The sequence below is a fragment of the Prosopis cineraria genome, unplaced genomic scaffold (assembly GCF_029017545.1).
Source record: "Prosopis cineraria cultivar Desert tree isolate PC_DT_omini unplaced genomic scaffold, ASM2901754v1 PC4, whole genome shotgun sequence".
Classification (NCBI taxonomy): Eukaryota; Viridiplantae; Streptophyta; class Magnoliopsida; order Fabales; family Fabaceae; genus Prosopis; species Prosopis cineraria.
In genome coordinates this window covers 11,910,301-11,923,186 of record NW_026555335.1, presented here as the reverse complement: position 1 = coordinate 11,923,186, position 12,886 = coordinate 11,910,301, and the positions used below count along the sequence as shown (strand labels likewise).

The following is a 12,886-nucleotide window of genomic DNA, read 5'->3' as shown; positions in this document are numbered from 1 at the left end:
CCTCACAAGTAGTTGCCATGATTACTGCTTTAGAATATAACCCAATTAATCAGATTTGGCCTGGCTTCCGGAATTTCATCTGACCTCTTCCAACGTCAGGCTGCCCTATTTTTTTATAATATTAAATAGATACACTAACTGTAACAATATATTTTACTATTTATGACTTGAAAAAAATTTGATGTAAATTTTAATCCGTCCAATCTTAAATATAAGAGCTAGTTATCTGATTGTCATGAATGACATAAATTATGCTTACCAAAAAAAAAAGTAGATTATAAATTATTTAATTGAATCTAACAGTCAACAATAGTTGTAGTTTTCATCAAATGCTCGTCATTTCTGGTAAGTTTTTTGGAGCAAGAAAGCTTGATAACTACACAACGCTCATTGGTCGAGCAAGACGTGTGGCTTTGGATATTTCCATTTAGTTGCAGGATTTTGCGTTTCTCAATCTCCATTTTTGGAAGTTATACTGTTGGCCAACAAAAAATCGTGGTTTCTGGAACCACAACGCCGTCCATTGACATTGAAAGACAACGCCACATCTTTTTGTAAAAATTGTTTAAATTTTTTAATTATTTTTGTGCAAGAAATATCATTGGATCAGACAAAAGACGATTTGGGAAAAACTTTCTATCTGCTACCCCTAGCACGTGATGGCCGGCGCCGTTCGAGCAGTCGCCCTCTAAATTCTTGATTAGTTTTAAGCATTGCTTTTGGAAATTGAATCGGCCGAACTGGAGTTTAAACGTGATCGGATTAGATTAGTTGTAATTAAATTAATATAATTTAAACAATAGGTGTGAAAAAAATAAAAATATTCTAAACAACATTATATTTGTATCATTAGTCATACACGCTAAATTTACAATTAACCACACTAACAATATAGGAAAAGTACTTAGTGTTTATTACAAGTCACCAAAATAATCAAACACGCAAAGATTCAATTCTTTAAACCAAATAAGAAAAACCTTTTCAAGATCGATTTAACTGAGTGTCCACCTCTTCATTTTTTGACCAATTTTGGGAACATTCCGAACTAAACATCGGCCGATTTTTTGATCCGATCCGTCGAACCGACCAGCCTAATTCTAACAACACTGGTTTTAATTTACAAGCTTACATCTACAATAGCAGTCCCTCACTTGCTCGTAAAAATAACGAACTCTTGCGTCCTGCCCGTTGTTCTAAATCATTTTGAAACCCCGTATTCTCTCATATTTACTTCAAGAGATTTTTCTTACAATTGCCTACCCACAAAAATTATATTTAAGCGCCGTAGGAAAATCCAATTAATTGGACATACACGCTGGTTCTAGATATTACACAAAAGAAGAGCAAAAGACGGGTCATACAATCTACGAAATAATAATATTACCAATTTGTCCCTGAACCTTTATAGGTTCATAAAAGAAAACTGGAGAGTTCATACTTGCATAATCTGGGTATAAACAACAAATTTAGCTAACATATAAGAGTTTTTTTTTTTTTTTAAATCTTTGCCGAAGCTTGAACTACATAAGTTACACGAACAAAAGAATCCATTGGAAAAATAGTAAAAAGAAAAAAAAGAATCCAGGGACCAGTCCCAGAAGGCAACTGGTAGAGACCCCCGTTTGAGGGCTTTCCAAGAGGGCGTTGCAAAAACCCCCCCTTCCAGGTAATTCAACCCACAACGCATATTTACCAAAGCTTTTATTTCTTCTGCTTCTTTTGCCTTCTATTAAGAGGTCGTTACCATACATCACGCAAATATCTGCCACTCATTTGTAGGTTCTTGACCAAGCTCTCTGCTTTAGAGCTATCCATAGAACCCTGAAATTAACAAATTCACAATAATTTATACTCTCAATCCTCATATCAGTAAGCAATGAGACACCCTATGGAGAATCATAGTGCATTTTACAAGACTTGGAGATTGAGAGATTGTAAGAGGAGAGAGAGAGAGAGCATCAACGTCCCAATTTTACAAGCAATAGTCATCACCCTCTTTCCCTTTCTAAGGCGCAAGTAGAAAATAGAAAACCACCAAAAGCCAAGACAATAAAACGTTATTCTAAATTAGCATACCTGCTCTTGCGCAATAGTGTGTAGAGTACGGTGGACATCCCTAGCCATGCCTTTGGCATCACCACACACATAAATGTAAGCTCCCTGAGATATCATGCTCCAAATATCCAAAGCCTAGACACAGTAGAGCAGATTAGGTGCCGTTGACCCATCAATAATCAATTGATAATTTGAGCAAACCGAAACAGCTGCTTAAGAGAAAGGTGGTAGGCTAGATAGGATAGATACCTTCTCCACCATCTTATGTTGCACATATTCTTTGGCGGGTCCCTCGCGGGAGAAGGCTACAACAAGCTCTGAAAGCACACCACTTTCGACGAAGTGGTTCAACTCATCTTCATATATGTAATCCTTCAAAAGAGTAATCTTAATTAATATATGAATAATCAAATCAGATATGCTAAAAACCTCCTCAGCTAACCCCCTGCCTATTCTCTGAAAAGTCAGGAAACCGCATCAAGGATAGATAGCTCACCATTTTACGGTTCCTGCATCCAAAAAATAACACGGAGGGGCCAAGTTCAGCTCCTTCTTCTTTCAGCGCTAATCTTTCCTGAAGTGCAAATAAAACACACAAATATAAACAATTGGCTTAGGCAGTAGTATATTTGTATTGTTTGAACAAGTGAATAGCAAGTCAGTTGGTTCAAACCTGCAAGAAACCCCTAAAAGGAGCTAATCCAGTGCCAGGTCCAATCATGATTATCGGCACTTTAGTATCAGCGGGAAGTTTGAAATTTGACTGCCTGACATAGATAGGGGCCCAACTGCAGTCCGAACTTTCCTCCAAAGGAACAGAATTCTGGGCAACAAACAATTAAACAAGTTAAAATCTTCATCAGAGATCAGAAATGAGTTTAAATACAAAATCAGCAGTAGAATCAAGACATTTGGCTTCCATATCCTTTGATAATTCCTTTTCATTTTTGAAAAACAGTTCAGCTTAATCAACTATAATGGCCAAGAAAAAAACAAAAACATCTATCTTCCAGCCAATAATTCCTTACTGATTATATCCTCCTTTACAACTCAACAAGTTCAAGCAAACATATCCAAGCAAGTGTATAAATTACCTTCATCCATGTTGAACACACTCCTTTGTGAATCCTCCCGGTGGGCGTTTTGTCATAAACTAATGCACAAGTAACATGGATTCTGGATGGAGATATCCTGTAACAATTTTTTGCAGAAGTGCAACATATTAAAGATATTTAGATCCACAGATTCAATATTAGCATGTTACAAAATGCAGAAAATATAGCTCCAGAATAAGGTATGATTGTTTTGCCACCATTCATGCAATGACAAAAGTTGGACTTGGGACTCGAGGATATTCAGAATGTATAAGGGCTAATAGGTTTATTAAGAAATATGTCATGAGCGTCATCACCTGAACATCTTAAATACTACAAATTCATTATTTGTAATTATCTTGAAATGCAGGCATCGATTCTCTTTCATGTATGGTACATGCAAGCAAATAAAACGAACTATTAAGCTTCTCCATTTGCTCTTCATTCACTAAAGTAATTTTCCTATATAATCACTCATATCAATGCAGTTGAAAAGACAGTATGTAACCTTGGAGATGATGAGATTGAGTAATATCTGGGCTGTAAACGAGGAGCAACTGCTGCGAAAAAGACACCAAGCGTAGGTTTGGCTGACGGAAATTCAGCCATGACCTCAAGGAGACTTCTCTGATTAGCAATAACCCACTCTGCATAATCATCCTGTATACGCGAAGATCAAAATAGCAGCCAGATTAGAGAGGAAGCACAAAAATCTATGTAGGAATTTCCAAGATATAAATCTGTTACAACCTTTCCAGCAGGTGATGCAAGATATCTTAACCGTTGAGCTTCAGAAGGATCAGCAGCATGGGCAGCCAAGGCAAGTAACGCAGACTGCAACATATATGAATAGAATAATAAATAATTAACATAAAGCATATATCTCAAAAAAGGTTGAAATTAACAGTTATCATGCTTAAAAGAAGCACCTTCTTAGGTGAGCTCAAAGATCTGCATATCGAGTCAGAGCTGTTCTTAAAGTGCAAGGAGGAAATGGAGGTGGCAAGGAGCTTCCACTAAGTGGTGTCCCATCTTCATTATCAGTATGGATGGAGAAAAAGGTATCTGGTGACAGACCTAGTAATCTAATTGCCTCTTCTACAGTTTCAGCCAGATTCTCACAGTAAACACCAACATGATCTCCTGTTTCATATCTGTGAAACAAATCATGCATAAACACAAGAGAAGTATAAGTACATTAATAGGTAAAGTGTTTCTAAACCAATTATTTGGCTGCATGCAAATACTTACGCAAGTCCAGAGCCAGAAATGTCAAATTCTAAATGAGTGCAAGAACGATCTGATGCAGGAGTGTGAAGCTCCTTTCTTACAACAACGTTTGCTCTTCATGAGGAATAAGCAATACAAGTTAGGTTACAGTATGACATGATACCAAGTCATTACTGAAGATTTCACTATGATATACCTGCATGGATGTTGAGCATCGACAACAGCATGGCCATTTGCATTATGCCAGCTCTTATCATCAACACGTTCATCTGCTGGTCCATGAATAACAACCCGATACTCCAAGACAGCAGCAGTGTAAGGGGTAGATACGGATCTATCATCCTCGTCTCTAAGCAATTGATCCAATTCTGGCCACACCAATTCTTTCCTGCAATAAAAATTGTTAGCCAGAGGACAGAAGGGCCTTGCATATCAGCATGGAAACAGAATCACACACCAATCTTAACTAAACAACTAAATATTTCATTACCATGCAGAGAAGTCATCCTCTATGCATTGATCATCATCTCCCAGACCCAAGGGGACAAGACGCTTCCCACCTGCAAGTGGAGGAAAAGGGTAAGATCAGTGGAGTTTGTGAGTAGCGAGGGAGTAAATAGTGCCCTGTGCATTCTTAGTATCATAACGATTTGCCCCAAGGATTTTGTATTTTGCAGAATTTAACCAGAAAAGTGTGCACGTCCATATGCCTAGTGCCAAACTAGTTATCATCATACAAATGAAATTGATGTTTACTAGATTTCAGAGAAATCAACGAAAAGACATCAAAAGAATACCTTGCTCAGCAAGAATTTCATCAACCACCTTAGCCACCTGATTCAATAAAGGGACGAAGCAGAGCACAGCAAACACTAAGTACAGCGTAACCGGAAATTCAAAAATTGAAATGCTAGGTTAAAGTAGGAGTTCAACGCAGACCTTATTGAAATGTTCATACTGCCTGTTGCCGAGGCCAAACACACCATACTGAAGATTTTGAAGCCACTCTCCTCTCTCATTCCCCTAAAATCACGGCCACGTAATCAAATATATCATTGAGTTTCTCTTACAAAATTAATTCAACTCCAGCTACTGTAAATCAATTAAGGCTACCTCAGAAAACCATTTGTAAAATCTTGCGGCATTGTCGGTCGGTCACCATCACCATATCTAAACCATGGCCACCAGATCAAATTACCATGAGAAACTTCCTCAAAACATTACTAGAAAGATAAAGCTAGAAATAGTTCCGAAAACCTACGTGGCCAGAAAGAAAAAAGCCAGCGTCTCCTTTTTCAATTTTTCCTCGTATTCATCGTCATCAGCTGCATAATCATCCTGCTCATCGAATACATAAAATTAAACGTGAAGTCAAAAATAATACCAAATAAACCAACACCAATCAAAAAAGAAATAACAAAAAGGAGGACATTATGATCACAGAGAGAACCAATAATACCAAATCCACGACTTTAAACGTTGCCTTCTCGTACCGGGCTTTGGCCTCTTCAACAAGCGCCTGCTCAAAAGCCAAAACCAGCCAATTATTAGCACAATCAGCCGAAGCTCACGAGTTCAAAGCCTAGACACATTCAGAAAGACTAATCATGCACAAAATTAACGGAGCCTACCTTTGCGAATCCTTCTGCAGTACCAGTCTGCGTACCGAAGAAGATGGTGACCTTTTTCTTACCATCATCTACCTCAACCTCCGGCTCCTTGGAGATCACCGGCTTAACAGGCTCAACGGCCTTGACCTTCTGACCGCCAGATCTCCGCCATAACAAGGCCACCACACAGCCGATCAAAACAGCTATGGAAGTGGTCAAGAACATGACGAACTCCCGGTTCTCCAAAAGCATGGAAGCAACCTCACCGGCAGCCTCGGAGGATACATTGGAGGGGTCTACCTTGCCCTTGATTATGGCAGACATCAGATCGAAAGGCGAGATAGCCTTGACGGAGGTGGAAGGCTGCATGATGGTCCTGCCTGAAGATATGAAACTGCAGAAATTAAAGGCGCCAAAAATATATAATAACTATAATTTTGATGAAGAGGCTGCTACGAGAGAGAGGGAGAGAAGCGTAGGTGAGGAAGAACGAAGCAGGTTGGTGATGAGCGAGGGGGCGAGGAAATGAGGAAGGAGGTGAAGCAGAAAGAGTCCCTCAGGGGAGTTGGTGGGTGTGAAGTAGTTAGGAGTTGCGAGGGGGGGGAGAGAGAGAGAGAGGGACTCTTGAAAATGCGTGGGAGTGAGGGGGAGGGGTATATTGGGATTTGGGAGAAAGGTGGAGGTAAAGCCGCAAAGGAAGTAGCCAGAGGGCTCAACCATCGTCTACCAACCCACTCTCCTCATACTCACCTAACACCCTACTTCAACCCTGGTTAACTTCTCAACATGTATTCCAGCCAGATTTACAATTAATTTTTTTAAAATACTACTACAGTGTGTCCCATATTTTAATTGCTTGCTACTGTAAATGTAACATAAAATCTTGATTATATCTTTTATAAATTCAAAAAAATTAGAAAAGAAATAATTTAATTTAATTAACTAACATACTGATTTAATGAAACGTGTAAAAAATGAAACGAAATTCATACACTCATCTGGTCATCTTTCTCGCGTCTATTTTGCCATCAATATCAATCAATATATAATTATATTCAAAGAACAAATATATTAAATATGCAAATAAAAAATAATTTTGTAAGAAACTCGCATCTTATTTTTATTTCTGCTCATTTTTTAATTTTTTTCTATCTTCTCAAAATTCACAATAAATATTCACTTTTGTAAACATAAGAGATTAAATTAATTTTGTGTTGTTGCTTGTTTCTGTTGTTCAGTTTTCGCCTTGGTTTTATTCCCCGAACTGGCTTGTTATTATCTCGCGCTTGAGCAATGGACGTATTATTCATTACCCCCAAAAAAAAATATTGGGGGAAAAGAAAAAATAAAATTGGTAATTATATTTTTTTATTTACTAAGCTTATATATATATATATATATATATTAAAATTTATACAGAATATTTTTAAATCATAAATAGTAGTACTATTTTTTGGCCAAAAAAAATAGTAGTGCTATTTTATTCTTAATACATAGGAGGTTCCGTATATATTTGAAATAGTAAAAAGATTTTTGTGCCGAAAATATAGCAAGGTGATTACATTGAAATTTAATCCAACAATCTTATACATTGGAGTCTGTATCAATTATTATCAATTAGACTAATTTTTTTTAGCTGAATTATACTTTTGTCTAAAAGATTTTTTATTTTTTTCCCAATTGAAGTGTTGAATGACTAATATTACCCTTTAAAGATAGAGAGATTACCCTGACGATTTATTGATTATGAATATAAATCCTTTAGTATGGGCCAAAAAACAAAAAGTCAATGCGTCTCAAATCTATTTTTTTTTTTAATTTACGTCACTTAGAAATTAATGCATCCTCTTTTGAAGTCCGTTTGTTGTATTCTTTCAAGCTTAAACAACGTTTCCGAAACAAATATTTGTTTCTTCTTCTGCCAAGCAATAAGATATTTATTGTTTTTTAAGTCCGTTTGTATATAATCTTTTTATAGAACGCTACATGCGAACGCGTGTACCCCATGATCATAATTTTTGCACGCATCTAAACATGTCCTTTTCCCCTTTGTTTTAGCCTCCCCTATTAATTCTACATAATGCATACATAATTTATTAATTCTATTTTTACGTTGTAAAATTATATAAATTAGATATTATGAGAGAAAGAGAACCACTATCCTTTTAGTGTATCTCATGCTTGTTGCTCCTTCTTTCTTATCAAATTTCAACCATCCACGTCCAAGGACTATGATTTAATATCTTCTTTTTTCTCTTCTTGCCTTATCCCCACTTTTTACATAATTTATTATATTTTAATAAGTTAGTACAAGAAAAAATTGAATTTTATATGCATTAGCTATCACTAAGTCCTTATGCTCATGTCAAAAAAAAAACACAAGAAGCAATGCCAAACACACTAAAAATATAAGGATTAATAGTCCCCCGGATAATTGCACTTAAACATTGTAATCAAACATGCTTCTTTGTAAATGAATGTTACTTTTCCGTTTATATTTATTTTACTAAAACCTGGTTAACTTCTAAAAAATGTATTACAACAAAGATTTAAAATTAAAATTAATCAAGTATATCAAAGTGTGGCTCCCTATTTTTAAAAAATAAATAATGTAGCATAAAATCTTAATTTTATTTTTTTTAATAAATTTGAGAAAGATTTAACATGTATTGTAGAATTCTTGCAATTTATCCTACCTAATCGGATAAAGATTGTTTTTTTTAAAAAAGAAATTTAGTATTTTTTGAAATGGCATGGAATGAAGTGGAATGACGGAAGGTTTTTATTATTGTCTGTGAGAATTGTTTAAAGAATAAAATAGTTTGAAATGGCTTTATAAGCCATCCTTCATCATCTAAAGCTCTCTTTGTTTACCTGATCCGATTTTGGGGGGCGGTTGACGATGAAATATTATTGTAAAATCATCTCTTCTCATCTCACTTTTTCACTCCCTTTCACCCTATAACTAAAAAAACTTCATTATATTTAATTTAAATATATTAATTTTATAATACTTTTAAATAATTGTTAAATAAATCGTTCATTACTGTTATAAAACTTTCCACACTGGAATGTTCCATCCCATCCCATTCTATCACATTTCATTTCATTGATACCGTTCACTTTCGTTTCATCATATATTCTCAAAGATATTATTAAGGAAATGAATAATCAAATTAAATTTAATGAATATACAACTTCTTAAAATAGTAATTCAGTGAAAGGTTCTAAAAATGAAATGAACTTCATAAATTCATGCATCTATTTAGTCAATATATGATATATTTAAAGAAAAAAATAAATTAAATTAAATGTGCAAAGAAAAGAAAAATATGATATTTTTCCAAGAAAAAAAAAGAGTTTAGTAGAGGTTAATTCCAGAGGCTCAAGTGCAAGGCATGCCGTTGGGTTTAAAAAATGCTTACAAAAATATTTATAGATTGTTCACTAACAAAATCCTTATAGCGAAAGTGGGATTTAAATCAACAATTTTTTATTATAAAATAAATTTTTATCAACTGAACCAACTTTATTAGTAGAAAAACAAGTTAATTTGTAAGAAACTCACTTCTTGTTTGTATGCTCATTATCTACCTTTTTATCTTCTCAAATCCATGATAAAAATTTAATTTTATAAATGCAATAAATAAAATAGAGAAGAAGAAGAAGAAGAAATTTCTTTCCTTTAATTTAGATTAAAATATGGTTTGTTATTTTTTTAGTTTTTAAAAAAAAATTGGTTGTGATTCAAAATTTGAATATTCACCGCTACTACATCTGCTCAAAAATTTATTTAGTGAATATATATATATATAATATTTAAATTCATAAATAAAATTATTTTAAATCCTAAATGGTATGATTTATTTTGGTGATTGCATATTTTATAGTTAAATAGGTATAAATTTTGATTTTACATTTAATGAAATGTATTAATATTTTATATTTATTTAATTAATGTTTATTTATTGTTCTCTCTTATTTAATTATAAGATAAAGAGAATTTTGCTTCAAAATTTACTCATATAATTTTTTCTTTATATTGTGCAGGTAAAACATAAAAAAATAAAAGAGTGAAGCAAAAATCACCCCTTCATACATATTTAAAAGGGGAAAGAACTTGCGCGACAAGCCATGATAATTGATGAGCTGAAAAGGAAAAAATAAAAAGGATAAAAAAATGAAATATAAATGGGGAAGGCTGAAGAAGCAATTAGCAACAACACACACACAACAAACACACAAATATAGTATTTTAATTTTTAAAATATAATTATTATTTTTTTAAAAGTGTCCCCTATAATGAATGATTTTATATTTATTGTAGGATATTTAATATGAGTAAATATTAAAAAAAAGCTAGTTAGAAAGTAGGTAACTACTTAATTGAGAGGTGAAATTTAATTAAAAATATTTTATATTTTTAAATAAATGAAATGTGTGTGTGTGTGTGTTTGGAAGGAGGCGTGCACTTCTCTGGACGTGATTTAAATGAGAAAAGCACAATGCAAAAATAAATTATGTAAATATTATACATATTAGAAGAGTCCCACGTTCATCATTAGGGTAAGAGAAGCTTTAACTTTAATTATAAATATTTGTCTCTATGAAATGAGAAGATCCAAGTGTATATAGGGAGGCTAAAAGGTGACTTGAATCAAAGGTTTGGAGCTTGGAGAGTTATTGTTAAGTTTTTGAAGGAATTTTTTTTAATTTTCTTCATTATTCTATTCTATGTTTTTTATTCTTTGTATTGTTCCGATTTATGCATATTTAAAGTCATGAACAGTTAATTTGTTTTATCCTAAGAGATTTTATAAACTTTTATATTTTATTAGTAAATTTATTTCAGTTGTTGATTTTGATGAATGCTTTCATGCTTAATATAATTTATTTTATTCTCATGCTATTGAGTGGCTAACTCGAGTGTTTTGATTTTGGAATCTACCTTTGACAAAAGAAAATCTCTATTAAACTATTTATTAAGTAACCTAGAAGAAATTGAATTTGCACTTGGGATGCACATTACTCAAAATCCTAAATAATCTTTTAAGGGTTTTGTATAATTGAATTAGGACTTGCATGATACATCATAATATAATTAGATTATAAGTTTTTGTAATTAATGGACACATAAATCTAAATTAGAATCGTGATTCTAAAGTTAAATTAAAACTCAATAATAAGAAATTGAATTACAAAGTAATGAAGGGAATTAGAATTTCTAGGATGTTCTTTAATTATTAATCTTACCACAGGTATATTATTTTATCATATTTTAATTTATTCATGTTTAGGTTTAATTTAATAAAATTTTACTCTTTGATTAGTTAACTTAACTGACACAAAATTTCGTTTGTGTCTATTTCTTTTGCTTTAATTTGTTGTGGGATGATCTTAATCGCTTCACTACATTTGATCCGTATGCTTGCTGTGTGTTAAAATTTGTGTGCATCAATTTCTTAATACACATTTAAGGTTCCATATATTGTTCATACAGCAAAATGATTTTTTTGGACCAGAAATAAAGTAAAGTGATTGCAACCCCAATCTTTGAGAGGCAACCAATTTTTTGTGCGACTGAATTATGCAATTAATTTGCGGCTTTACTGTTTTTGTCCAAAGATTTTTTGGATTTTTTTTTCCCATATCGAAGCATTAAATGATTAATATCAGTACAGTACGTAACAAAGGAAATCATTAATATTATGATTGTGAACACTAAATCTTGTGGTACATGTTTCTCCAACGAAGTCTCAAAATAAATCATTGTCCAATTCTGACTTAAGAATACACGCAACCTCCTTTAAACATGCACTCAAAATAGTTTCAATGAACTGATTTGTGCTTTTGCATTTATGTCTAATCACAAAGTTCATAAGAAATTTTTATATAAACTTGATGTATCATATCATTCATAATTTATACAATAAAAATATACTATATGTCATATAGTTATAAATATAAATTGATTTTGTTATCAATAATAATTGAGAGAGAAAAGACAACAAAAGAAATTCCAAAAATAAAGTTATTAAAAATAATCACACATAAGATTTTATTGGATAGAATATAAATGATGTGGTGTATTGAATCCAAAACAATAAAAGTTTATCCAATTTATAAGAATCTGATCATAACTTATAAGGTTGTAGGATTGAATCTCGCTATCAATGTGAGGACTTTATTAGTGAGTGATCTATAAATATTTTTATAAGCACTATTTAATTTTAGAGACATGCTTTAACTTTGGTGAGTTTTTAGGACTTAACTCAAATAAACTTTTTGGTATAAAAAAATCATTGCACCAAAAATCACTAATTCATTATTTTTATAGAAATCCATACAAAGATTTACGTAGTTCTTCATTTTGTGCAATAATATCTCATTTATTCAAATACTTGCAAAATCAGGATTTAGTAATTGAAGTGTGTGTATATATAAGGCTGGATATTTAACTTCCATCTTTTTTTTTAAAAAAAAAATCATTGGGTTCAAACATCCTTGATGTTTAAAAAGAGAGAGAGACAGTGAACTATTAAGTCTTACCATACATGTATACTAATTGCTCAAGATTAAATCAACGCAGGTGAATTTAAAATATTTTTAAAATACAAATATTAATAAAAAAAATTTTTACCAGATAGAAAAATTTTATTTAGAGGATAAATCTTGGATTAAGAAAATATACGTCTTTTTTTGTTTTATTTGGTTGTCTTTTTGTTTTACGAAAATCTTATGTATCCTATGTAAAGTTAAGGGTGTGTTTGATTTTGTTTTCAAAAAATAATTTTTTATTTAAAAAAATTATTTAGGTTGTGTTTTTATTTAAATATTTTCAAAACTATTTTATTTTTACTTTTTACAAAATATAAATATATTAGACATATTTTCATT

At 32.4% G+C, this 12,886-nt stretch overlaps 1 protein-coding gene across 1 annotated transcript; it reads right to left on the bottom strand.

The window, feature by feature from the left end:
• Positions 1 to 1,358: 1,358 nt before the first annotated feature.
• On the bottom strand, positions 1,359 to 6,608 carry LOC129309123 (NADPH--cytochrome P450 reductase-like). The gene is given in 20 exon segments (XM_054950517.1): positions 1,359 to 1,821; positions 2,077 to 2,190; positions 2,305 to 2,427; positions 2,552 to 2,629; positions 2,729 to 2,878; positions 3,150 to 3,246; positions 3,658 to 3,809; positions 3,900 to 3,983; positions 4,079 to 4,098; positions 4,101 to 4,303; positions 4,401 to 4,493; positions 4,576 to 4,767; positions 4,870 to 4,939; positions 5,177 to 5,213; positions 5,319 to 5,402; positions 5,493 to 5,536; positions 5,539 to 5,549; positions 5,641 to 5,717; positions 5,839 to 5,898; positions 6,011 to 6,608. Coding segments are annotated over 20 exon segments (2,118 nt in total). The 5' UTR covers positions 6,359 to 6,608; the 3' UTR covers positions 1,359 to 1,740.
• Between the last annotated feature and the right edge of the window lie 6,278 nt (positions 6,609 to 12,886).